Source organism: Erpetoichthys calabaricus, chromosome 13 (assembly GCF_900747795.2).
Source record: "Erpetoichthys calabaricus chromosome 13, fErpCal1.3, whole genome shotgun sequence".
NCBI classification, from domain to species: Eukaryota; Metazoa; Chordata; class Cladistia; order Polypteriformes; family Polypteridae; genus Erpetoichthys; species Erpetoichthys calabaricus.
In genome coordinates, this window is record NC_041406.2 from 16,497,058 (window position 1) to 16,523,580 (window position 26,523).

The 26,523-nt window shown below is 36.0% G+C and overlaps 1 protein-coding gene and 1 long non-coding RNA gene across 3 annotated transcripts in view; one reads left to right on the forward strand and one right to left on the reverse strand.

Moving 5' to 3' along the window:
• The first annotated feature begins 9,852 nt into the window (after positions 1 to 9,852).
• The window catches only part of LOC127530047 (uncharacterized), a 123,447-nt gene continuing 106,776 nt past the window's right edge, over positions 9,853 to 26,523 (forward strand). Inside the window, exon 1 of one of the 2 annotated variants that reach the window (XR_007936581.1) lies at positions 9,853 to 10,371. This is a non-coding gene — a long non-coding RNA (uncharacterized LOC127530047). Of the gene's footprint in view, positions 10,372 to 25,707; positions 25,917 to 26,523 lie in introns of those variants that run through there. The other variant, XR_007936580.1, reaches the window with a different exon arrangement.
• Positions 16,858 to 21,828, reverse strand: irx1b (iroquois homeobox 1b). The gene is made up of 4 exons (XM_028817978.2): positions 21,319 to 21,828; positions 18,752 to 19,769; positions 18,068 to 18,140; positions 16,858 to 17,316 (listed from the first exon to the last, which is right to left on the reverse strand). The coding sequence occupies exons 1-4, from the start codon at positions 21,562 to 21,564 to the stop codon at positions 17,259 to 17,261; spliced, it is 1,395 nt and encodes a 464-aa protein (XP_028673811.1). The 5' UTR covers positions 21,565 to 21,828; the 3' UTR covers positions 16,858 to 17,258.

A 26,523-nucleotide genomic window follows, 5' to 3' on the forward strand; every position in this document is an offset into this window, starting at 1 on the left:
AGTGGCATCCATCATCTGTAAGTGGAAGAAGTTCAAAACCACCAGGACTCTTCCTAGAGCTGGCCGGCCATCTAAACTGAGCGATCGGGGGAGAAGGGCCTTAGCCAGGGAGGTGACCAAGAACCCGATGGTCACTCTGTCAGAGCTCCAGAGGTCCTCTGTGGAGAGAGGAGAACCTTCCAGAAGGACAACCATCTCTGCAGCAATCCACCAATCAGGCCTGTATGGTAGAGTGGCCAGACGGAAGCCACTCCTTAGTAAAAGGCACATGGCAGCCCGCCTGGAGTTTTCCAAAAGACACCTGAAGGACTCTCAGACCATGAGAAAGAAAATTCTCTGGTCTGATGAGACAAAGATTGAATGCTTTGGCGTGAATGCCAGGTGCCACGTTTAGAGAAAAACAGGCACTGCTCATCACCAAGCCAATACCATCCCTACAGTGAAGCATGGTGGTGGCAGCATCATGCTGTGGGGATGTTTTTCAGCGGCAGGGACTGGGAGACTAGTCAGGATAAAGAGAAAGATGACTGCAGCAATGTACAGAGACATCCTGGATGAAAACCTGCTCCAGAGCGCTCTTGACCTCAGAATGGGGCCACAGTTCATCTTTCAGCAGGACAACGACCCTAAGTACACAGCAAAGATATCAAAGGAGTGGCTTCAGGACAACTCTGTGAATGTCCTTGAGTGGCCCAGCCAGAGTCCAGACTTGAATCCGATTGAACATCTCTGGAGAGATCTTAAAATGGCTGTGCACCGACGCTTCCCATCCAACCTGATGGAGCTTGAGAGGTGCTGCAAAGAGGAATGGGAGAAACTGGCCAAGGATAGGTGGTGCCAAGCTTGTGGCATCATATTCAAAAAGACTTGAGGCTGTAATTGCTGCCAAAGGTGCATCGACAAAGTATTGAGCAAAGGCTGTGAATACTTATGGACATGAGATTTCTCAGTTTTTTTATTTTTAATAAATTTGCAAAAACCTCAAGTAAACTTTTTTCACGTTGTCATTATGGGGTGTTGTGTGTAGAATTCTGAGGAAAAAAATGAATTTAATCCATTTTGGAATAAGGCTGTAACATAACAAAATGTGGAAAAAGTGATGCGCTGTGAATACTTTCCGAATGCACTCTATCTATCTATCTATCTATCTATCTATCTATCTATCTATCTATCTATCTATCTATCTATCTATCTATCTATCTATCTATCTATCTATCTATCTATCTATCTATCTTTCAAAAGCAAACTTGAAAATATATATTTGAACTATATGAAACTGCAAGATATATATTCATGTATTTTTTGAATATGTTACAATATATTTCGTTATCATAAGGACATGTGAGAAACATCAAACCCAAGTTAAAATGTGAACAGAGGGAAAACTGGGCCGACTTCCTGGAGTGTCACCCATTTCTAAGTCCAAATTTCCTAATTCATAATATTAATTAGCTGAAAGGATTATTCAAAGTGGAATACTACAGTATATGAATCAGAATTCTTTTCTCAGATATTGGTCAGAAAAGCTCTGTCACCTGAAATAACAACGGCAGACACTTCCATAGATGTCTTGACATCCTCAGTGTTAAAATGTCTGAATGCTGCACAGTCCGCATTGTGCTTTGCTGCACGCTGTTGATTTTTAAGAGGTGACTCCATGCACAGTCCCCACACTGACAGCTTTCACTATAATGTGACATAAGGATTCGTATTTCGGAATACAAACAGATTTTCTTACCTGCCGTGTGACTAAATAACTCCTACATAACCAGATAATCTGAAAAATAGAAATGTGGGGAACTATGCATGTCTCCATATGTTGTCCCATTTTTTCTGTATTAGTGACAATAACAGCAAGAACATTATTTCCCCAAATTGTATTCTTCTTTCAAAACTGTCATAAAAATGAACTCATTTGAATGTCCAAAACATTTTTGCCTACTTTTGTAAATGTGTGTGTGTGAGTGTGTTGGTGTGTGGGTGGCTGTGCGCTGTGTTCACAACTGTTTTCCAAACTGAAGGAGTTAAAACACATTTCTTGCAAAAAAAGAGGGTCTGTTTCGAAATCAGGTGACAAATCCTTTATTAAGCCAGAATGACTTATTCGAGTAGTTGTAGACTCAGACAGCTTGATGATAATTTAAACACCAGAGACTGTAAATTAGATAGCATCTGGACAACTTAATGACAAAATATGCTTTTAAATATGTTTTTTTTTTTTTTTAAAGAGACAAAGGAGAAGAAAAGATGATGAATTCTTCTGCTTTGCATCTTTCTAGTGGCACTTAGATACTGTACTGTAGCTGCCTGTGTAAAATGTAATAAAGATTGCTGGAAAGTTTCATTAGTTTGTGTATTTTCTCTATTAGATTCATATTGCAATTATTGCATAAAGCTTTTCCCAGGCATCTGCTGACATTAAGCACTGACCTTCCAAATCCTCTGTAAATATGTGTACAGGCCGCTGCCTAAAAGGGTCTGTCAGTTTATTGGTTTCTGGAACTCAGCAAGATTCACCACAATGGTGAAAAATATCGTGTAGAACTGAGGAAGAGCCACTCATTTGATATCACCTTCTGCTGCACACATGTGGAGGGATTGTCCAAATAAATGGAAATTCTCTTACTCCACCACAGCTGCAGAGTGACACTTCAGATGTCTTGTCTTCCCTTTGTATATATCATTGGAATAATCTCAAAACCACAGTGGCATCACATCAGAAAAAAAAGAAGCAACGGAAAGTCAGATTTTATTATCTGACACAGTGGAAATTTTCATAAAAAGGACAGGCTCCCAACTTAAAGCCTGCAATTTATTAAACATTGCAGAAGACAATGGCTGCACATAATACAGGTCAAGCTTTTTGTACTTTATGTGGTGGGATATGCAAGCACTCCAGAGGTCTGGCCTTGAAGGAATAGAACGTATCTGTAGGGGCGTAAAAAACTATACATAAGGACTCACTTCTCTATTACTCATATACCTATCACAAATACGTCTTTTTACTTATTTATAATTTGGTTTTTATTTGCTTATAACTATTTCTTTAAAATCTTGTAAATCTCTTGATGCTACATCATAGAAAAATAAAAATGTCGCTTTTGAAGTAACGTCACAGGAGGAGAACTCATTTGTGAATGTCCCACCATCCATGCATTGAAACCAAATGAGGCAAAATGAGTGAAGATGTAGACATTGGACTTTAATGAAGTGCTCCGAACAGTCCAGCAATGTTTAAAACTTGGAAAAAGTTCTTGATTTGGATAAAAAAGAAAAACACACACACACCGTCATCATTGTACAACTATCCAGTGGAAAGAGACATTTTCATTAATAATAATTTCTGAAGAGCAATGTCTATGATAAATAAATGTTTAAAAAGGCTGAAACATTTCCTTTTCATATTTACAAGCCATCTGTGGTAGCTGCGCTTCTTCCAGTTTACATATTTACAATGAAACACAAAACGCAATCACGTGAATTTGACTGACGGGCAGTTTATAAAGTGATCACCTTCCATTATTTGATTGTGCACAATTATAAACAGTTATAAAATAAAAAATGAAATAGAAACACAAACATAAGCAAAATGTGTTATTTTGTTACGCAATAAGTATTGCAGTTTAAAAGGGTCAAAGGTATTTACTTTGAAAGGAAATATTACATTTTAATAAGGATACTTTAATGAAAAATGCTTTAAGATAGAGCATTGTAAAAGACACAAATACTACAAAAACTGCATCTCTCATATCTGAAATGTGAGTCTTCACTGAAATTTTTACATTTGAATATTACAGTACACTCATATAGTTTAATTCTTATTATTATTCTGATAGCCGCTTCAAGGACTGTCCCTCCAATGCCCCCAGTATTGTCAGATAGAGCACAACTCTGAGAATTGTATTTAACAGGTTTAGCAATTTATTATTATTATTATTATTATTATTTTAATTCTTATTATTATTCTGATAGCCGCTTCAAGGACTGTCCCTCCAATGCCCCCAGTATTGTCTGATAGAGCACAACTCTGAGAATTGTATTTAACAGGTTTAGCAATTTATTATTATTATTATTATTATTATTATTATTATTATTATTATTATTATACTCTTATTTTAATTCTTATTATTATTTGAATAGCCACTTCAAGGACTGTCCCTCCAATGCCCCCAATGTCGACAGATAGACCAAAACTCTGAGAATTGTATTTAACAGGTTTAGCAATTTATTATTATTATTATTATTATTATTATTATTATTATTATTATTATTATTATTATTATTATTATTGTTATTATTATTATTATCCTGATAGCTGCTTCAAGGACTGTCCCTCCAATGCCCCAATGTTGCCTGATAGAGCACAGCTCCAAAAATTGTATTTAATAAGTTTAGCAAGTTTTTATTATTATTATACTTTTATAGTTTAATTATTATTATTATTCTAATAGCCACTTCAAGGACTGTCCCTCCAGTGCCCCCAGTGTTGCCAGATAGAGCATAACTCCAAGAACTATATTTAACAAGTTCAGCAAGTTATTTATTTATTTATTTATTTATTTATTTATTTATGTATTTATTTTTTGAGCAAGAAGTATAAGACAGCAAAGAACTTTTAAAAATATTTTTGTATTCTTAACCATCTTTGGGTCAGAAGCACATGGAATTTATTATTATTATTATTATACTCTTTTTAAAATTCTTATTATTACTCTGATAGCCACTTCAAGGACTGTCCCTCCAATGCCCCCAGTGTTGCCAGACAGAGCACAGCTCCAAAAATTATATTTAACAAGTTTAGCAAGTTATTATGATTATTTATTTATTTTGAGCAAGAAGTATAAGACAACAAAGAACTTTCTAAAATAGTTTTGTTTTGTTAACCATCTTGTGGTCTGAAGCATATGGAAATGATTATTATTATTATTATTTTGAACACAAAGAAATTTTTTTTCAGCGTTATATATTCTTATCTTTCTTAGAGTTAGCTGAAAATAATGATGATGATGATGATTATTATTATAAGAAGTTAAAGATGACAAAGAAGAGTTTTTAACATCTTTCTGTATTTGTATCCTTCTTATGATCATCTGAAATTATTATTATTACTGTTATTATTGTTGTTGTTGTTAAAAGTAATTTCTAGCATAGTCCCATAGCTGCCACATACAGTATACCAGGCCTAGGCCAGGACATAGGGCAGTGTTGTGCAGTGTGTATGTGTGTGTATATTTTAGGGGATTGTGTTTGTTTTAAGGAATGTCCTCACTATGTGACATGTATTTAAAATGGCTGCTTTGTGCCGCCTTGTGTATGTGTATTGGTTTCTGTGTGATGTCTGTTGGCTTTTGTGTGGTGTAAGTGGGTTGATACCAGTGGTTGGCACAATGGCCGCCTTGTCCATTCTCCACAAGTGACATTTTTCTTCTGCCAGTTCTTATTTGTGTGTGTATTTTGTACGTTGTGTGCTGTCAGTAATATCTGTTGTTTTGTCTATCAGTATCACGTCTGGCTTATTATGGTGGATAGTTTTTGTCTGTTCTAGTAGAGTTTCTGTGTGGCTTTTTCTAGTATTTCTAATCTGGTTTGTTTGTGTCTACTGGTTTGTGTTTCAGTGCCATTTCTGGAGGTCTAATGTTCGCCATCTGATTGTGCCTGTGTGTGTCATCCGTCTGTGTCAGTAGTTTATAGCCTCATGTGATGTGTTGGATTGTTTCCTGCTCTTTGTGGCAGGGCCTTGTGTACTGTCTGTAACGTTAACAACCTTAAAAATATATTTTCTGTAGTTATTTTTGTATTATTATTATTATTGTTGCTGTTGTTGGTGTTCTGATGATGTCACTGCTGTTTTGACTGTGCTGTCTCTCCTAATCTAGAAGTTGGACCTTGAAGTACCCCAGCCAATAATGGACCTAATGTCAGACCTTCTGCCAGCATTGTCACCATTCGTGATCACCATTTGTGCATTGAGGGGTTTCCTTAGTGGGGCTGGGCAGTCACCTGACTGGGTATACTCACAGTTTGGGACTGACATTGGTTTTTGCATTTGCCTTCTTTAAGGTCTTTAAGAACCTAATTTGTTTAAACAAAAACACACCTAGAATAGCTATATATAACATAATGTAACATTACATAACATAATTTGTAAACGCTAACATTATACAAAGTTAATGTCTGTTTTACCTGCATTTTTTATCACTCTTCAATTTAATATTGTTTCTTTATCAGTATGCTGCTTCTGGAGTATGTGAATTTTCCCTTGGGATTGATAAAGTATCTATCTATCTATCTATCTATCTATCTATCTATCTATCTATCTATCTCTCTATCTCTCTATCTATCTATCTATCTATCTATCTATCTATCTATCTATCTATCTATAATCTTGTATGCTCAATCCATGTAAATTTATAAGGTTTATAATGAAATGCCATTTTCAGCTTTCAGAAACATGCTTGGATTTTATAAGGCATAATTAATTGTCTGATTTCAATCATATAGTACTGCATTGGGATTATAAGGCAGGATATGATTTAAATTATAATGATCATCATCATCATCATCATCATCATACTAAGAATCATAATAACAATATTGTGTCAATATGAGTGTGGATTTGTGTGTAAGTGAGGCCCGGCCTCATGCCCTGCACTCTCAAAAATAAAGCAGCCAGTACCCCGCGAGGAACCATTTTAATCCCCTAAAGAACCATCCCCAGGAAGTTTCCAGAAAGAACCTTTAGATTAATAACAGGATCCATAAATATTTGTGAATGGATAGAAGATTTGTATAATACAAGTGGGATTCTGATTGTGTATGGACTCTCATTGCATTCATTCACACAAGCTAAGTTCAGGGTGTCTTCATCTCTTGTATCCTACTAGGGTACACATTACAGATTTTGGTGGAACCTTTTTTCAAAGCCCCAAGAATCAAATTCTTCTGCAAAGAACACTTCACAGAACCAAAGTGGTTCTAGATCAAGTAATAGGTCTACTGGGAACTACACAACCCAGTAAAGTGCCACTATGGAATTATGGAGTGTGTGCTACCAGAATAGGCCAGGACAAAGAAGTGGATTAAGCCAGTTCTGGAATGTTCTGCAAAAATAATAGTAATAAAAATACATACATTCATATTATTATTATTATTATTATCCATCCATCCATCCATTTTCTAACCCGCTGAATCCGAACACAGGGTCACGGGGGTCTGGTGGAGCCAATCCCAGCCAACACAGGGCACAAGTCAGGAACCAATCCCGGGCAGGGTGCCAACCCACCCGCAGGACACACACAAACACACCAACACCAAGCACACACCAGGGCCAATTTAGAATCGCCAATCCACCTAACCTGCATGTCTTTGGACTGTGGGAGGAAACCGGAGCACCCGGAGGAAACCCACACAGACACGGGGAGAACATGCAAACTCCACGCAGGGGGACCCGGGAAGCGAACCCAGGTCCCCAGGTCTCCCAACTGCGAGGCAGCAGCGCTACCCACTGCGCCACCGTGCCGCCCTATTATTATTATTATTATTATTATTAATAATAATAATAATAATAATGTTGTTGTTGCTGTTATTGTTATTATTATTACCAATTGTTACCATTATAGTAATAGTAATAATATTAATGTTTAAGCGCTTTTAAGAATTTCATTATTTATTCTGTTCCATTTCATCCTTATTCTCAATATAGGAAGCAGGCAATTACTTTTCCCTACTTTAGAACAATGTATTTTTAATATTCAGGTTGTCCTTTATCTTTAACTGTTTTATCCTTGTTTTTTTTTCTCTATGTAAAAGACTTAGATCACAAAGAAACATTTTTCCTCATTACTTTAAAAGAATGTTCTACTTAAAGAAGACCAGCCATTGAACATCCTTGCAACAGTTAGAATGCAAAAGCAATCAAGCCAGGCCAGCAAAACTACAATTGTTTTAGGCCTTGTAGCTGCCATCTTTGAAGAGTTTATACAGAATGTATGAACGCCGGAGTGGGGATCATTCAGACACTACTTGGCTGTTAATGGTCCTTCTTCTTCTGTAGCCATTCTCGTTTTTATATGGAGTTACAATTTTTTTATAATTTTATTTTTTGATTAGAATTCTCTAATTGAGTTATTGGCATGATTTTTGCAGCTAGATGCCTTTCCTGACATCAAAGTCAACAATATCCCCATGAACACATAATCACATTTTTTTAAGTTAACTTGTAAAAACAGAAAGTTTGAGATCTAATAAGGTGATTTGGTATATAATTTAACTGGAAGAAATTAATGCATCCATTAACACTTTTTCTGAATCCAACAGAAGAGCCAGAGCCAGTTATAGCACCACAATGACAAACCCTGATGACTCTCCGGTCCATGGCAGGGCACAGTCACTCTCACTCATAACAAGCCAATTCAGAGGCACCACTTAGGCTAAAACACACATTCAGAGTGAAACAATGAGCCGAGAGAAAACCTACACAGAAACACGGAGAATGTGCAAATAAATACCCAGAGACTGTGACCAGAAATCAACCCCAGGCCCTTGGAGCTTTAAGGCAGAAGTGCTAACAGCGTCAACAGCGCTCTGTGACTCTACGGGAGTCAAATACAGTATGGAGAACGTGTGTGACAGGCGGCTATGATGGAGCTAAAACTTAACTGGAATATTTATTAGAAACAGCACACTGATGGAGTTCTCCTCTGTCTGTCTGTCTATCTATCTATCTATCTATCTATCTATCTATCTATCTATCTATCTATCTATCTATCTATCTATCTATCTATCTATCTATCTATCTATCTATCTATCTATCTATCTATCTATCTATCTTTTTATATAGTGCCTTTTCTATCTATCTATCTATCTATCTATCTATCTATCTATCTATCTATCTATCTATCTATCTATCTATCTATCTATCTATCTATCTATCTATCTATCTATCTATCTATATAGTGCCTTTTATATCTATCTATCTATCTATCTATCTATCTATCTATCTATCTATCTATCTATCTATCTATCTATCTATCTATCTATCTATCTATCTATTATATAGTGCCATTCATATCTATCTATCTATCTATCTATCTATCTATCTATCTATCTATCTATCTATCTATCTATCTATCTATCTATCTATCTATCTATCTATCTATTATATATAGTGCCATTCATATCTATCTATCTATCTATCTATCTATCTATCTATCTATCTATCTATCTATCTATCTATCTATCTATCTATCTATCTATCTATCTATCTATCTATCTATTATATAGTGCCATTCATATCTATCTATCTATCTATCTATCTATCTATCTATCTATCTATCTATCTATCTATCTATCTATCTATCTATATAGTGCCTTTTCTATCTATTTATCTTTTTATATAGTGCCTTTTCTATCTATCTATCTATCTATCTATCTATCTATCTATCTATCTATCTATCTATCTATCTATCTATCTATCTATCTATATAGTGCCTTTTATATCTATCTATCTATCTATCTATCTATCTATCTATCTATCTATCTATCTATCTATCTATCTATCTATCTATCTATCTATCTATCTATCTATCTATCTATCTATCAGTATTTGTTTTTACTTACTTCACAATGTTTCTGACATATTGGCCTTTTCTTGATTTTATTAACTAGTTGCAAGTTTATGAGCCTTTCATTTTTATAAAATGATGACAACAGAACACACTACATCTTTTAAAAAATTATTGATTTTCCTAAACATATTATTTAAGATAGATAGATAGATAGATAGATAGATAGATAGATAGATAGATAGATAGATAGATAGATAGATAGATAGATAGATAGATAGATAGATAGATAGATGTCTGCTGTTTGTGTCGACTTTGTTCTTCCCCTTCTTGTTTCACAGCAGCGCTCGGCGTCCCTGAAGAAGAGTTTGTGCCCGATGAAGACAGGGCTGCTCCAAATATTGTGTGAAGCCACCAAAAGTAGCAAATCAGCTGAATTCAGTGTTGAGAACTGGTGGGTGTGACTGTTGGAGTCCCTGACTTGTTGTTCCCAGCTGGGCCAAGCTATTGTGTAGGTATTCAGGCAACGCACTCATGAAACTAGATAAATGGATTAGTGGATCAGAGACACCAGCGGCACCTTCAAAAGGAACACAGCAGCCTGCAAAAGAGACTGACATTTGTGTACTGGGGCAGAGGGTGTGTGAATGCTCTGCTACTGCCAAAGGGACAAGACAGTGATAAACTTTCCTCAGCGGCCACCTCACTCTTCTGTACAATTCTAAAACAAAATAAATGGATTGCCTCATTGTGGCTGATCTGTAGGCAGCATGGAGAAAACAGCACTTGTCCAGCAACAAAGGCCAAGGTATTGTGTGGGGCCAACAACCCATGACAAACCCTATAATTGTCTATAGGTTAACAATAAATCCTGAATTTGCATTAATGTACATTGATGTGTTAAACTTGACAGCTCTGGTTTGTGCTTAACGTTATAACCTGATCCCAAGCAGAATGCCTTGCTGCGATTGATACAATGTGTGTGTGTGTGTGTGTGTGCGCGTGGGGGTGGGGGTGGGGGGGGTGTCTTGTATATCTGAAAAGAGGCCAACACTGAGAAACACAGAAATCACATTTTACTGATTTCACACACACACACACACACACGTAGCATATCACAGGAGTGAAACTGTCTCTTTATTTTCTTACATGGAAATTGTTAACCTTGATGACAAAATTTTAACAACTTTCATGTGAAGTTTGATTCTTTTGTTATAATATGCCCAGTATAAGACCATCCAACAGTGGCAAATTTATTATTATGATTATTTTTTTTAACTCTGAATACATTAAAATAATAAGATCAAATTGTGACTCTGAAAAAACAAGGATGTTGAAAGGAATTGTACTCTGTATTAAGACACAGAAATACAGTATTTATATATTTGAAGGAGTTCTAATTGTATTTAATACAATAAACCTGCACACTGTGACGTTTATCATTTCCCAGCCTGCGACTCTAAAGCTGTTTATTCTTTTAGGATGTGGGTACATTTTTTTTTCCCTCTGCATTTATTGATTTATTTCCACATTTACACCAAACGACGGATGCTTTTGAATAATTATGAGCGCCATTAAAGTCAGGTAAATCTGCGATTCTAATTCTTCGTTTACAAGGCACTGTTTCACAGGTTGGAAAACATTTTTTTTTTTATGCATTGTATTACAAAGGATTAAATAAAACGGTGTGATTTTCTCCTGTTTGTTGGGAATCATTATTTTAGAAATTCATTTTCATGCTAGACTGGCTGTATTTGCGTTTATTGTATTGAGGAATCCGCCGCATGTTAATGTTTAACAACGCTAATCCCTAACAACTCTTCCCTAGTTTTAAGTTTAAGAAGGACGGGAGCAAAAAGAGTTTCTTCTCTGCGCGAATTTTTTATTTTAATTTCAATGGAAGACTTGTACATTTGCACAACACCAGCCAAAACAGAACTCATTTGTAAAAATAAATCGGTATATCGCTTACTTTATTTTTTTTTTTTCACCAACTAGTCGTCATTTAGGATTTTATTTCACTTTGAAAACTTTATAAACTGCTCTCCTTTACCTTAACTCTTGTAAAATGTGGTTTTTCTTATGTAAGTTTAACATTAGACTTTCCCTTTTTATTTATTGTTTTGTGATGATGATGATGATGATGATGATGATGGGGCCTGATGAGCGTTTCTTACGGGGGGGGGGGGGGGGGGCATTTTTTTCTTTCAATTTTGATCATTTACGATTTATTTCACTTTTTGAAACTCTGAAAAAAAATCTATAAACTGCTCTCCTTTACCTTAACTATTACTCTTGTAAAATTTGTTTTTTTCCTTTAATGTAAGTTTAATATTAGACTTTCTCTTTTTCTTTTTTTTTATGATGATGATGATGATGATGATTATGGGGCCTGATGAGCCTTTCTAGTCATCATTTAGAATTTATTTCACTTTTTGAAACTCTTAAACAAATCTATGAACTGCTCTCCTTTACCTTAACTCTTACTCTTGTAAATTTTGATGTTGTTTTTCTGATGATGATGATGATGATGATGAGCAGTTCTTACAGGGGGTCTACTTGTGACCCCCTCCCCCCCACCCCCCGATTTTTTTTCCTGTCCCTCAGGCAATGTGGGAATACTGCTGGAAGTGACAGCCTAATTATAGGTTCTAACCCTGTTTATTACTCATTAGACAATTCACTGTACATCCACTGTTAAATGAATAATTTTGTATATATTAGGAAATCACAATATTATGGCCTCCAGCTAAAACCTGTACTAACCTCATGCTGGTTTGTTACAAAAGAAATAAATGTGACACCAGGAGGTTATTTTCCCTTTTTTTCCCCCAACCTCACACACACACACACACACACCCACACACACACACTCATGGGAAAATACGACTTTCAAACTGTGAGACAAAAAATAATACAATTTGTTCAGTTTTACATTGATGGCGGAAAAGCGCAGCCGTTTATTTTCTGTAGCTGGCATTCATTAGGTTTAAACTAAGAGACCTCCCCGCTTTATTAATAATCAGTCATCAATTGTTTAAATAAGTACCTGTTTAACATTTTAATGTTGGGCCATGACTGCAGGGATTTTTTAAAAGAGTCATTTGCAAGGACGATTGAAACTTTATAGTGCATATGATTCATAGAGTGTGGCTCTACTCTAAGCCGAGGTGGGCATTACATTAATCAGTGTCAGGACACGAAAACCGAAGAGATGACGACGAATTCTTCATTTTTTCCTACGCACAAGAGATAAACGCTCTTATGAATAATTAAATTGAAATCGAGGGAAAATAGGCTGAATTGGGAAAAAGAAAATCTAAAACGACTGATGGATTTCTTTTCTTGTTACTTTATTTTATTTTTGCTTTTTTTTTTTTCATTTCATTTCATTTTGCTGATGGGGACCTCCACGTATAGGTGTTTGTTTATTAATGATGCATTAAACAAAGCCGGTGGGGTGATGTTATTCAAATTAACCACTTAAGACATTTTGCTGTCTCTCGTCATCATTTATTATTAAAAGTCTCTCTTGTTTTAAAAAAAATCTCTAAATTGTTTATACATTTGGAAATGTCGGCCTTAATAAGAAAGAAAGAAAGAAAGAAAGAAAGAAAGAAAGAAAGAAAGAAAGAAAGAAAGAAAGAAAGAAAGAAAGAAAGAAAGAAAACCCTATGAACCTTAATCTGCATGTAGCGTTAGACAAAAATATCTTAAAGAAAGAAAGAAAGAAAGAAAGAAAGAAAGAAAGAAAGAAAGAAAACCCTATGAACTTTAATCTGCATGTAGCGTTAGAATAAAATATCTGAAAGAAAGAAAGAAAGAAAGAAAGAAAGAAAGAAAGAAAGAAAGAAAGAAAGAAAGAAAGAAAGAAAGAAAGAAAACCCTATGAACCTTAATCTGTATGTGGGGTTACACAAAAATATCTTAAAGAAAGAAAGAAAGAAAGCCTTCTGAATCTAATTATATATGTATACATATGTATTATTATATATATATATATTTACATAAAAAGACGTGAAAAAAGAAAGCCTTATGAATCTGAATCTATCTATCTATCTATCTATCTATCTATCTATAGAGAGAGAGAGAGAGAGAGAGAGTTACATAAAAACACGTGAAAGAAAGAAAGAAAGAAAGAAAGAAAGAAAGAAAGAAAGAAAGAAAGAAAGAAAGAAAGAAAGAAAGCCTTAGGAATATGAATCTATATATAGCGTTACATAAAAACTGAAAGAAAGAAAGAAAGAAAGAAAGAAAGAAAGAAAGAAAGAAAGAAAGAAAGAAAGAAAGAAAGAAAGAAAGAAAGAAAGAAGTTAAACCACTTCAACCTGAGTGGAAATCGAACTACAATACAAAACGAATTGCTTTAAATAAGCCGTCCACCCATTTTCAGGCTCCCGGGGAGCTGCAAGTCTAACGCAGCAAAATCGGGTGACCAAAACGTTACGTCGTCGCTGTAACTGAAAATTACCAATAAAATAAAAACATTCTGATTACAATGTTCTGAGTCTGCACCATTTCTCGGAGGCTCATTCAACAGAATTTTTTAAAAGGATGCTTCAAATATGATATGGTAAAAGTCTGATAACTGAATCTCTAACACTGCTTGGAGTTTGATTCAATAGACTTAAAAACGAATTGACATTCTAATGTAGGCGTCCATATAAGTTTATCCGCCTCTTTTCTATACGCGTCGACCATGATATATCGAAGGTATTAAAATATTATGGCATAGAATAGCTGGAATGGCAAAACTGATTATCAAAAATATTTTCTTTATCACTAACAAATATTTGTCTCCAGTATTTATCATTGCTCCAATTTCATGTAAATATTCAAGAACTTTCAGGTCTCTTAAAAATAATAAACGTGTTTACGCTCTCCTGTCATATCAGGTATTTTAAAAAGCCACTGTTGTTACAGTGCTTTGAGCGTAACACTAACAGAACTGCACATACGGAGTGTTTGGTTCAGGCACCCCTTAAATATAACATTTAATACTGGACCAAATCGGATTGTATGTGTGCAGGTGCCGTTTAAAAAAGAAGGCACTTAGCAGGTGCAAAGGATATTTCTATTTTTTCTTATTCCCCATTGTAAACTACATCTGCAGCGAATGTGATTTTCATTTGCCACATGGTGTTTTTTTTTTTCTTGTTTAATTTTTCAGCGATCGAATATACTTGTTTGCAACATGTAAAAGAGATAAGATCCCCAACTTTAAAACGGTTAAAGTTGCAGCAACTTTTTAAAACGGGAACATTTTGAAGCTCCGTTTGAGTTTTGGAAATACTGGGTGCAGAACGAAAGAATATTAACCATGAGCACAGAACTTGATTAAGGAGTACATACTAAATTGTGTGTTTCTTCAAATAATCCTCACCGGTATGCCAAACCAACACGCAAAGCTTAGCAGAGTTGTAAATTATAAAAAGATTTCAAAATGTACATAACAAAAATGCACATAATAAACAAATGTAATTCTTGCATGTGTCCATTTATCACATGTGGGAATAATCATAGATAATCATGATCATAGATGGCGAATCTTTTTTCGGGGCGGTTTTGATGTGCCAGCTTGTCGGTTGGAGACTAACAGTCATCAAGAGTTATCCAGCTGCAAACTGGAATCAGTATTTATACAATTATTTTTAAAGTACGACCTTTCAAGGATTTCAGAAAAGTGGAAAACTGTGCATTGGGAAAAACATTCTCTCTCTATTCAACCATACAAGAAGTAAAAGTACTTAAACACAACTTTAGAGGGCGCTGTCATCCTTTACTTCGGTTAGGGAGAGTTTAACACTATGCAAATAATCAATCAACCCTTTAAGAAACCTTATATATACAGTATATATATATATATATATATATATATATATGTTCAGACCTTTCCAGAATTCCAGGATACTTTAACAATATGCAAATAATCAATCAACCGTTTAAGAAACCTTACATATACAGTATATATATATATATATATATATATATATATATATATATATATATATATATATATATATATATATATATATATATATATATGTTCAGACCTTTCCAGAATTCCAGGATACTTTAACAATATGCAAATAATCAATCAACCGTTTAAGAAACCTTACATATACAGTGTGTGTATATATATATATATATATATATATATATATATATATATGTGTGTGTGTGTGTGTGTGTGTGTGTGTGTGTGTGTATTTGTTTTTTCTTCCTCACCAACATCCATATTAAGACCTTCTCAGGGTCTCCGGATTATGTCATAACTACAAAACAAGCCTAGTTAATATCTTTGTAAAGGTTTACTTTCCTGTAATTTTATCGACAAAGTTACTATATATACGAATTAGGCGTAAATCAGATTAACAATAAGAAGCAAGTATGTAACTGAGTCAAGCAGGTAAAACTGAAAATGCTTTTCTGCCCAATCCCCCCCAACACCAAATAAAAAAGCGCAGTGGCCTAATCAATGATGTGAGCCTTGATGTCTAGCTATTAATATTTTATTTGAAAATCTCGTCTTGTTTCCGACAAGTGCTAGTTTTAGCATTTCATTTTGTTTGGATAGGGCGTTCCCACATTATTTCTTAATGACTTCCCCAGCTGCTTCTGTCTATTTTCTGTCACCAACAACCATCTGGCATCTTATTAGCACCTCAATGCTTATGTGCTGTTTTCATTTAGCAGATGAAAAACAGTGTAAAATATTGCAAAATAAAAGATCCTTGCCTTTTTCCCGCTACATTCGAAACATCGCAAGCAAATGCAACTAGCCAGTGGATGGGCAATTCAAACACCATATTGTTAATGCTTTAGTCTTTTTTTTTTCCAGAATATATTAACATTCTGTTTGTATTAGTAAGAAGCTTGCTAGACAGAATAACGCGTACACAACAACAGCAGACATTGTGAAGGTAATAAAAAAAAAAAACAACAAAATGATCATAATTTTGTTTTAAAAGTAAAAGATTGTGCTTTGCCACACGTTTCAGATCAACTGCTCTCCATTAAAATTTCCATATATTTCTAAGTTAAAGCGTACCGATTCTGCTACAATATCTCAAGCATATAAATTACACAGATCGATAAATTAATGCATTTCTTAATTATCTCTCGTACATCAATAATAATCATCATGAACAAAAACGAAATCAAGCGTGTCAGCAAAACCTAAAAAACAAATAACAGATGTCTCAAATGCCGTTTTCAAATGATCAGACCTTAACTAGGGAGGGGGGAAATAAAAGAAATAAAATAAAAACAGAGAAGGAAATGACTGTGCCGCTATAATTTCATTTAGTTTATTAGACAAAAATATATGATTTGGACAAGATTTTGTCGACGCGCTATTTACAAATTCCGATCACTCTATATACAGAAATAAAACACAAAAAAAGCACATGAAAGACAATTACCAAATGATTAAAAAGGATGGGGGGATTTGATCAACACGAGCAGAGCAGTGATTAAAAGGTACAAAGGAAGGGCAAATCCATCCACATGGTTTGTCAAGTTGATTTAATAGTTTTATGCATCGAAGTGACGCTAAATGTTGATGAGCTTATTTTAGTCCTTTTCAGCAATGCATTTTCAGTCTTTTTCTTTTTTCTTTTCTTTTCTTTCTTTCTTCCTTTTTTTTTTGTTGTATTTTATTTTTTTTGTACACGTTCACACACGCAGTCTTGATCAGGCAGTCGACAGAGCTGTTAAAACCCGCTGTGTTGTCTCTTGTTGGTTCCTGGGGCTGATATAAAAAACGAATAAAAAAAAATTACCATATTGAACGTTATAACTGACATGTACTTAATGACACACATACACAGCATGTACATTATGGCTTTACACGCGTGTCCTATATATATATTTAATTGAAACTAAATAGCATATACATTTTTTAAAATCATTTTTCTTTCCATTAGTTACCGAAATCATTCACACCAAAATGATTAACTAAGTAAACCAAACACACATTTTGACTTCTTTCTTTCTTTCTTTCTTTCTTTCTTTCTTTCTTTCTTTCTTTCTTTCTTTCTTTCTTTCTTTCTTTCTTTCTTTCTTTCTTAAACCAGTATTCGAGCTTGACTTGTATCAGTATTCGGTTGAGAACAATGTACTGCCTATTACTTTTACTTAGTGATTTGGTAAGGAGTTTCCCTCTAGGGGCATGAAATAAACAGAGGATTATTGCAGGTCCTCTGTCACGAAAATGCACGACTGGCTTCTAATCAGGAGCAGACCTTGACAATTAGGGTCCTAGGGGAGCCACGTGTTAATTCAGATCCGCCTCTCCCAGCAGGAGACGCTGTGGCACCAATGAGTTTTCTGTAAGTCAAGATGGTTAACTGTGCGAGCTGAGCGCCCACCGTTGACATTAGCAGCTGAAGCAATATTAAAAATGAAAACGGGAACTGGGGCTTCATCGATGAAAGCTCAAATCATCCTACAGGTCATCAGAAAAAAAAAGAAAAATTCAAGAAAAAAGTAACTTATCTCACCTGTCGTGGGTTGCTTGAAAAGTGGATTTTAAGGTCTGCGTGGGAGAGTCGGTAACTGGAACGCCTTCCCGTTCTGAATAAAAAACAGAAAGAAAGAAAAAAACTAAATACAGAAATACAGGCATAGACAAGCTGCCTTCTATGATGACGACTTTCATTTTGCCATTTTTAATCAAACAAAATTAATCAACGAATCTCAAGGTTTATAAAGAGCCTTTCACTGAAGGCGCTTCACAGCGCATGCTCATTTACAATTTGATTTCTAGTACACCTGACATTGAAACAATCGATATACTTAAAGTTCTTTTGAAAAGTTACTACGGGTTTAAAGGTAGAACGAGTAACTAAAACTTTTTTAGACATTTATCCAATGTGGAAGTTTGTGAGTTAAGAAATCTAAACTGCGGGAGTATAGTTGCCACATACTAAGAGGAGGAAGCCTGCAAATTGTGATATTTTCTATACTCTTAAAACTTACAACTAGGGTTATAAAACAAAATTAAAAGGATGAATGAATATTTGGAATGTTTAGAAAAAAATAATAAGTAGCATTTCTAGCAATGTCTTTATTTTATTTAAAGCACATATCGATCAGGGTGTATTTCTATTTGATTGCTCTTATTGCTACATTTTCCACTTCTACAGTTGCACACGTAATAATTCGCACAAACGAAATCAAGATACCTATGTGCTTTGGACTGCAGGTTCCAGATGATTTTTCACTAGTCAGCGCTACGACAGAAGATGCGATTATAGAAGGTTGTTGTTGTTGCTGCTGCTGCTGTGCGTGAAGGTGATGATTATGATGGTGGTGATGCTGATTTACTCCCAGAAAAGACCTCACATTCAACAGCGAGTTCTGGCTCAGAAAAGCTCCGTTTGTCCAGTTGTGAAACTTTCCGATCTGGCAGGTGTACAGTCCGTGACTAGGCAGGAATGCTGGGTGCTGGATTTGTGGTGAGGAGTGATTAGCCGGTGCAGAGGGTGACGAGGGCTTCTGAGAGCTGTCAGGGCTGGTAGCTGTTTCTGCTAACGACCAGATCTTGGGTTTGTTGGTAGGTGGCATCTGAACACCGGGAGACAGCACGCGGGTATTGTTACTCTCGGAGGGCTCCTTGATCACTGACATGTCTTTGGGTTTATCGAACCCTTCAGAAGGCTGCACTGTAAACTCTCGCCTTTTCTCGACATCCCTTAAACTTCCCATCAACTCCTCGTGCCCCCTGTTCTCCAGTTTCTCCTCATCATCCTCGTTGCTTTGGTCGCCGTCGTTTTCGTCAATCTTGTCAATATCTATGCTCTCCAGGTCAATCTCCTCGTCGTCTTCGTTCTTTTCAGCGTCGCCTTCGTTGTCACTGCCAAATATGTTTCCATCCACATCATCTTTGCTCCTGGTACCCCAGGTCACCTTGTTCTCCTTCTTGAGTCTGCGCCTAGCATTGGCGAACCAGGTGGACACTTGGGTTAGTGTCATCTTAGTGATGATGGCCAACATGATTTTTTCTCCTTTGGTGGGATAGGGGTTCTTCCTGTGCTCGTTAAGCCAGGCCTTGAGTGTGCTAGTGCTCTCCCTGGTGGCATTCTTGGGTCTGGCAGGATCCCCATACTGAAACTGTCCATACGGGTAAAAGGCTGGCGACGTGTGCGCTGCGAAAGTGGCAGGGTGAACCCCAGGGTTATCTTTTAGTTCATACTGGGAGCCCTTAAATAAAAAAGAAAAAAAGAGACATTAATCAACCGTATCTTTGCACAATTTACAATAATTAAACATTTCAACAGAGATGAGCAAAATATTTCAAAGCACGTTACAGCGTCGCTCCGCACCCATAAGCGGGCCTAGTGCTTTGCACGCGCGGGCAGGTGCTTACTTGCTTTTATAACTAAATAAAGAAATGTAATATACACAATCGACTTTTAAAGAAAGAACAAAACAAATCAGCTATGAAAATAAAAAGTGTGTTTGAATTCTAATGGCAAAATGGATAGATAAGTAGTAAATATTTAAAAACGAGCGAGCGGTGCCTCGGTTGTGTCGACGGCTTAATTTAATATTTACGTTTTTGAAAGTGCCTTTTTACTTTAAAAGCCCAGTTTTGAAAATAATATAATCATTTTTACAGATGAATACATTTCTATTTAAAACGTCTTGACGAGGGAAGACGAGGTTTGTCGTATCAATATATTTGAAGTTTCCTTTGTAAATCACTGACACTGAAAGCTGCGCCTAAATGATAATAATGATGATGATAAATAATCTTCCCAAGAGAAAAAAAAAAGTCACCTTAGGCCTTAAAATCTTTTTGTGATGTTTCTATCGGCATTATACATTTTCTTATAATGTGCAGTCATAACATTTTAGGGCCGAAGCAGCTCGCCGTTATTTAAACTTACAGTAATCATTTCAATCCAAAAGTCTGTGGCTACTAAAACTCGCCTTCATCATGCTTTGTAAAAAAAAAATTAAATAGTAATAATAAAAAAAATAATGAAAGCACTTCGTTATAAAGTGACATATTAATAACAAAGCTGTGATTGTTTTTCTCATTACAACAGCATTTAAAAGATTGCACTTTCAGTTTCAGATCGATGACAAATATACGATTTAAATAGGATTTCTTTTTAACAGGAGAAATTCTACTCAAATTATGCGCACAGAGTTTATAGTGCACGGTTCTACAAAACTTTTTTCATCGTGAAAAGTGTACATGAACTCCATGCATTTCTTTACTCGCTAGCCAAGCTATACTTTTTTATATTTATAACTGAGTTGTTTTTTTTTACTTAACACATATCACTATATTAAACGCCTTTTTCTAATAATTCCGTAAATATCCTGCACAATTATTTATCAGGTCAATCGTATGAAATGTGATTGCTTAAATTACAGTTTTAGACGTGAGACATTCAAACATATTCTTGTTCTCGCCTACAGTTTCTCCATAAAAATACAATATGGTTGTCTAAACTTACGTCATTAAACTATAAATATTTTTCACATTGAAATGAATAGTTATTACAGTAAAAACTTCGAATAAATCATTCTTGCCTCTTGCGCGGTATTTGTAGGCCATTAGTGCTGTTAGCAATATGAAAACACGAACATAAACGCACAAAAACGACCCACTCGTATTCGTGTACGCGAGTATTAGAAAGCATTGCTATGTTATTCTTCCCATTAAGTGCGCTTCCTCTTTGATACCTGCCAGGATTTCTAATATTTAAGCATTGCCAGCCCTCTCCGAAGAACTTACCATTTGTGAGAAGAGCGCCAGATCCGCGCTGGTATACGGAAGAAAGGCGCTGTAGTTGTGTGCGGCGTATGGATTCGCATACATGCCCAGGACGGAGGTGACAGCCGCGGCCGTAGCTGAAGGACTTGCAGCGATGTCAGTGCTTCCTGCTCTCGCAGAGGCAGCAAGAACTCCCGGCCGCTCGCCACCGTACACCGCTTGGGTGGCACTTAAATACTGTGGGTAGCCCAGCTGGGGAAAAGACATCTCCTGAACACGATCTTAAAGTCACAGTAATAATGATTTTAAAAAAAAAATCAGCAACAGGAAAGAAGCGAAAAAAATTAGAAGAAAAAAAAATCGGTCAGGTTTGAAGTGCACAAGTAAAAGAACTTGTGGAAAATAATCTAGCCTTGTCTTTCGAAAAAAAAAATCTCAGCTTCCGTTTTTTTTTTACCAGCAAGTCCCTTGGATGTGATCTGATCAACAATTGAGCTCCAACTGATGTGTCTGCCCCTAGGTCCTGGGCTGATCTCTCAGATACAATTTGAAGTTGATGCTTTGATTGGCATTCCTCTTCAGCTGCTAGCCCCTCCCATTCCGGAGCATGTGGTTTGAGTATTGGCTGGGGCCACCTTTTGTGTTTTACTGTATTGTATGTTAAATGTTTAGCATTAGACTCTATTCACTGAAGCCCTCACTGCTGTATGACAACCTGTCTACACGATTTTACAGCTGTCCAACACTGGGGCTATATAAACTTGATGGCCGTGATGTGCCTCCTTTTAATTGCTCCTGTTTTTGAAGTGGCAGCTTGAAAAGAGACAACTTCGAAGTTATCATGAGATATATGCTTTAGTTTAGAAAGTAAAGCCGGTTACTAAAATTAGACGTATAGCATAAACATACACGTCTAGCATTTTTAGTAATGTAAACGAACGCATCTTTGTTATACTAAAATGTAATTGGGTACGAGTTTCGTTGCTTTAAATGCTCATTTTGTAATATGCATATTTAAAACAAGTATTAAAAATAGACGTTTAGGAATATCGGAATGGCTATGTCACACACGCACACATGAATTGAGCGATTTATAAGCAGGCAGCCTAAACCGCTACTGTGCTCGTACCGTCATTCTACCTAAAATTAACGCATCTCACATTAGGTATCTGCTGAAACATACTCGAGCTTTTAAATATTAGGGGAAAAAAAATAAAAATTGGCAAAGAGGAATCCAATACCATTTACAAAACAGATAAGAAATATACTGCGGGCGTCAATTTCGGCTGAAGCGTCGATGCACTTCGCTTTAAATGTGATTTATTTTCCTTAATGTTCACCCGCTGTTTTTCTGTGTGTCAAATATTGTCTTTCTTTCAGAAGTTATAAAACACCTGCACGTATATTGTAAGATTTGATGAGGTTTGATTTTCTTTGCAATGTATATACACGCCACAGAATTGTTCTTTTTATATGTTATTGAAATAATCATTTTTTTCGGTTATTCTAAATTTATTTCAGCACCTTTTGAATATATGCGTGTGCGCGTTGTTTGTACAACTTTTTACCTTAAAAAAAATTAAAGTGCAAATTCCTTGCTTGTATTCATCAGATGCTATACAAGGGGAAGAAAAAAAAAATCAGTTACGCAACGTTATTACCGCAATAAACGTAAAGATGAAGAATGCGCGTTGGCTTCACAATTCCAAGTTTAGGTCTGAAGTTATGTGGTGGATCATCTCTTTAAAAGTTAAATCACATTTCGACTATTTGTAGCTCAAAGGCGTGCCTGTTCCCGTCTGAGTTCGTGGATTTATGTCACATCACTCTCTGAAAACGGAAAAACCAAAGAAGACCTGAGAGTTTGCATATCCAAAAAGTTTTGTATAATTTCAGGACAGGCCTGTGGGCATTTATTTTTAAGGCTTACGCAAAACATTCTTTGGAAATATGAATTTACACTACACACCTGTTTATAGTTTATATGGCAGCAAACTACACTATACAAGTAAAAGCTACAAAAATAACACGATTAAAATATATCGGTTAAATAATGATCTCCTGATCCAACAGTACTCAGTCAATATTTTTTGTAATATATTAAATATATAAAACGCGTTAATCAAAAACGCACACGTTAGATTTGGGCGATTTTTTTTGTCGCAAGTGTACGCGCATTTAATCGAATTTAATAAAAGTGACCATTTCGCGAAACCGTTAATTCCGTGGCTATGAGGAGTCGCACACTCTCTCTGCAACAACGGGTTCAAAGGTAAAAAAAAAAAAAAAAAAAAACTAACCTGGGACGGAACGCCAGTCAGTCAGTTCATCGTCGGGTACAAGAACACAACACATGGCCCGCAGGATCCGGACAACAGTCTGACGAAGAAGGAAGGAGAACTTGCTGCCTCCACGCAGACGGAGAAAGTGGCAAGAAATCAGGCGCGGGCCCGTACGGCGGTGAGGCAGAAGCAAATCCATTAAACACTGTGTCGATAACGATTGAAATAAAAAGTAATTACCCCCTTGGAAATGTGCTTATATCGAAGGAGGGCATGTATTAGGTCATTTAATCCAAAAATGGAAATATATTAGACGGTCATAACCTGGATAAGGTTAACACTTTGTTTCATATGCATTGTACTGAATCTAAACCATTGTTTTTATATGTATGTTTTCTTTATATACTGTAAAATCACATATTTAACATATATATAACATATGTTTTGACAGACAGACAGATAGATAGATAGATAGATAGATAGATAGATAGATAGATAGATAGATAGATAGATAGATAGATAGATAGATAGATAGATAGATAAGAGTTTATGGATGTTGAGTGTTGCATAATATTTAAAGAGTCCAAAAATTTATTAGATTCTGGAACTGTCACCAGCTAACAATTCCTATTGACCATTCTTGAACAGACTTAACACCTAACGAACTACCAGACCAGACGAACGAACTAACGACTTGTGAGAACTTACAGCTGAAAGGGTGCCCAAACTTTAGCAATTTCACAATAACTTTTTAAAATTTTATTCTGCTTCTTTCGTGCAGTCCAGCATATAATTAGAATCTGCCTTATTTTACTTTAATAAAATACCATTGTGCTTGCCAGACAGTGTGGCGTAGTGGTTAATACTATGAACATAACATTTCCAGACTTTGTGGGTTCAAATCCCACCATTGACATGGTGTGACCATGAGCTAGTCACTTCACCTGTGCCTCGCGGGGACAAAGAAAATGGAGCCAATTGTATCTCATATGTTGTAAGTCTCCTTGGATAAAGGCGTCAGCCTAATTATAAAATTCCATACATATTAGTATAATTATTTGAAACAGAATTTTCAATTACGAAATCGAACTAAAGGACTAACACGCACACACAGGCGTGTTCAATCCGTTTTCTGAATATTCATTGTTCATTTTGTGATTTTTTTGTTCGCCGTAGAATTGAGCTAAAGGAAGGAGAGGATCCCGGACGGGACGTCCACAAATATTCATGTCGGGACTGTTTAGAGGTGCTTATTAATCTTCCATGCTGCTTTTTCTATTTATTATGTGAATATATACTGAAATGCGCACACTAAACACGAAGAATTTCATTCCACGTTAAAAAAAAAAATCAGCAATGCACTCGAGTCTTTTTCGATGAGCGTCGTCTTTCTTACTTTCATTTTTATTCTAAGCGTGGAACTAATCTAAGCCGTTTCCACTTCCTCCTCTTCTTCTTCTTGTATAAATGTGTAAAAGGTATAAGTACAGTTTACATGTCGACGTACCATTCTAAATAGCTGCTGCTCTTTCTTTAATAATGATTTAAAGACTGATAATAGGAAACGCTCCCAGTAATGCAAAACACACAATATGGGGTCGCTGTTCTTCAGGGTTTAAAAGCAGCTTTTATTCCTAAAGAGCTGACTGGAAATAGTGGTTGTTGAAAGGATATTGTAGATTTAATACTTAACTGCTAAGAAGAAGTCAGTGATTCTGATCTGCTCCAGATGGCTGAGAGTGGATATTGCAGCGTGGGGATCTGTTGAAAATATCTGAGGGCATTGATGGTAATCAGTAAAACACATCAGAAAAAAGGACGAATGGCAACTGTGATAACCTGCTGGAAATGCGCAGTGCTGGAGATGGCAGTGATAAACGGCACTGAATATCTCCAAATGGAGATGACAGAGATGTCGAAAAGGAAAACACCTTAAAACAGTGAGGGACGGAGAGAAATAAAACGCAACCAATACGTGAGAGCAAATTATTTGTATTTCCCGCAAGTATTGCATTGCGAGGCGAACAGTTTCTTGTTCTAAAAAAATTCTAAATATTCAGGTCCACGCACAAGCCTGGATCGTAGATCTCATCGAGTTCATTGTTTCCAAAGTTAATAAGTAGAGAGTAATCAGTAAACCAAAGCAGTCATGCGAACTAAAAAAAAAAAAAAGACGGCGCTGAAGTTAACTTTCACAAATGAATGGACTGGATTTCCAAAAAAAAAAAAAAAAAAAGGACTTCGTTAATGTCATCATTGAAAGAATTAGTGGCTTATGTCACAGGGGAAGAACGTTTAGACTGAAAAAGAAATATTTATAAGAGAAAGGTGAAGTCAGTAAGTAAACTGAATTTTTTTTAAAAAAGAGCAAACACCACTCAAATATACAGAAAGGTCTTGATAAGACTCCAGCGTCTTATGTAAACGTATGAAATACTAATCTACAGTACAAATGATGGCGATATTTAATGGTTTTGTTCCAGTCACTTAAGTGACTGCTGTCATTTGTTTGCACAGCGACACTTTTTTTTTTGCGCACAATACCTGGAGAGGCGCCCACCGAGCCGGACTGACCACAGGCTCCGCTGTCGGCCTGTCACCGGCCCTTTTAACTCGCGCTCTGGTGATTTATGACTGTACTTAATCGCTCATTATTTCCTTACACCTTCCTAACGGTGCCACCGAAACAGTAGAACTTTGTGTCCGTCTCTTTTAAAAGTATAAATCTTTTCTCTAAACACACACACACACACACGTACACTGGTACTGCAGTTTAAACATGTTAGCTTGAAAGACAAACGTATATTTACCATTAAATGGACGTTTAACCCAGCAGGAAGCGTTCGCGTTTATTTTAAATTATGACCGCAGCCGGAGGGCACTGCCAGAAAATGCACGTTTGAATCAGAAGGAGGGCCGTCCGTGTGTGTATAATTAATATAAT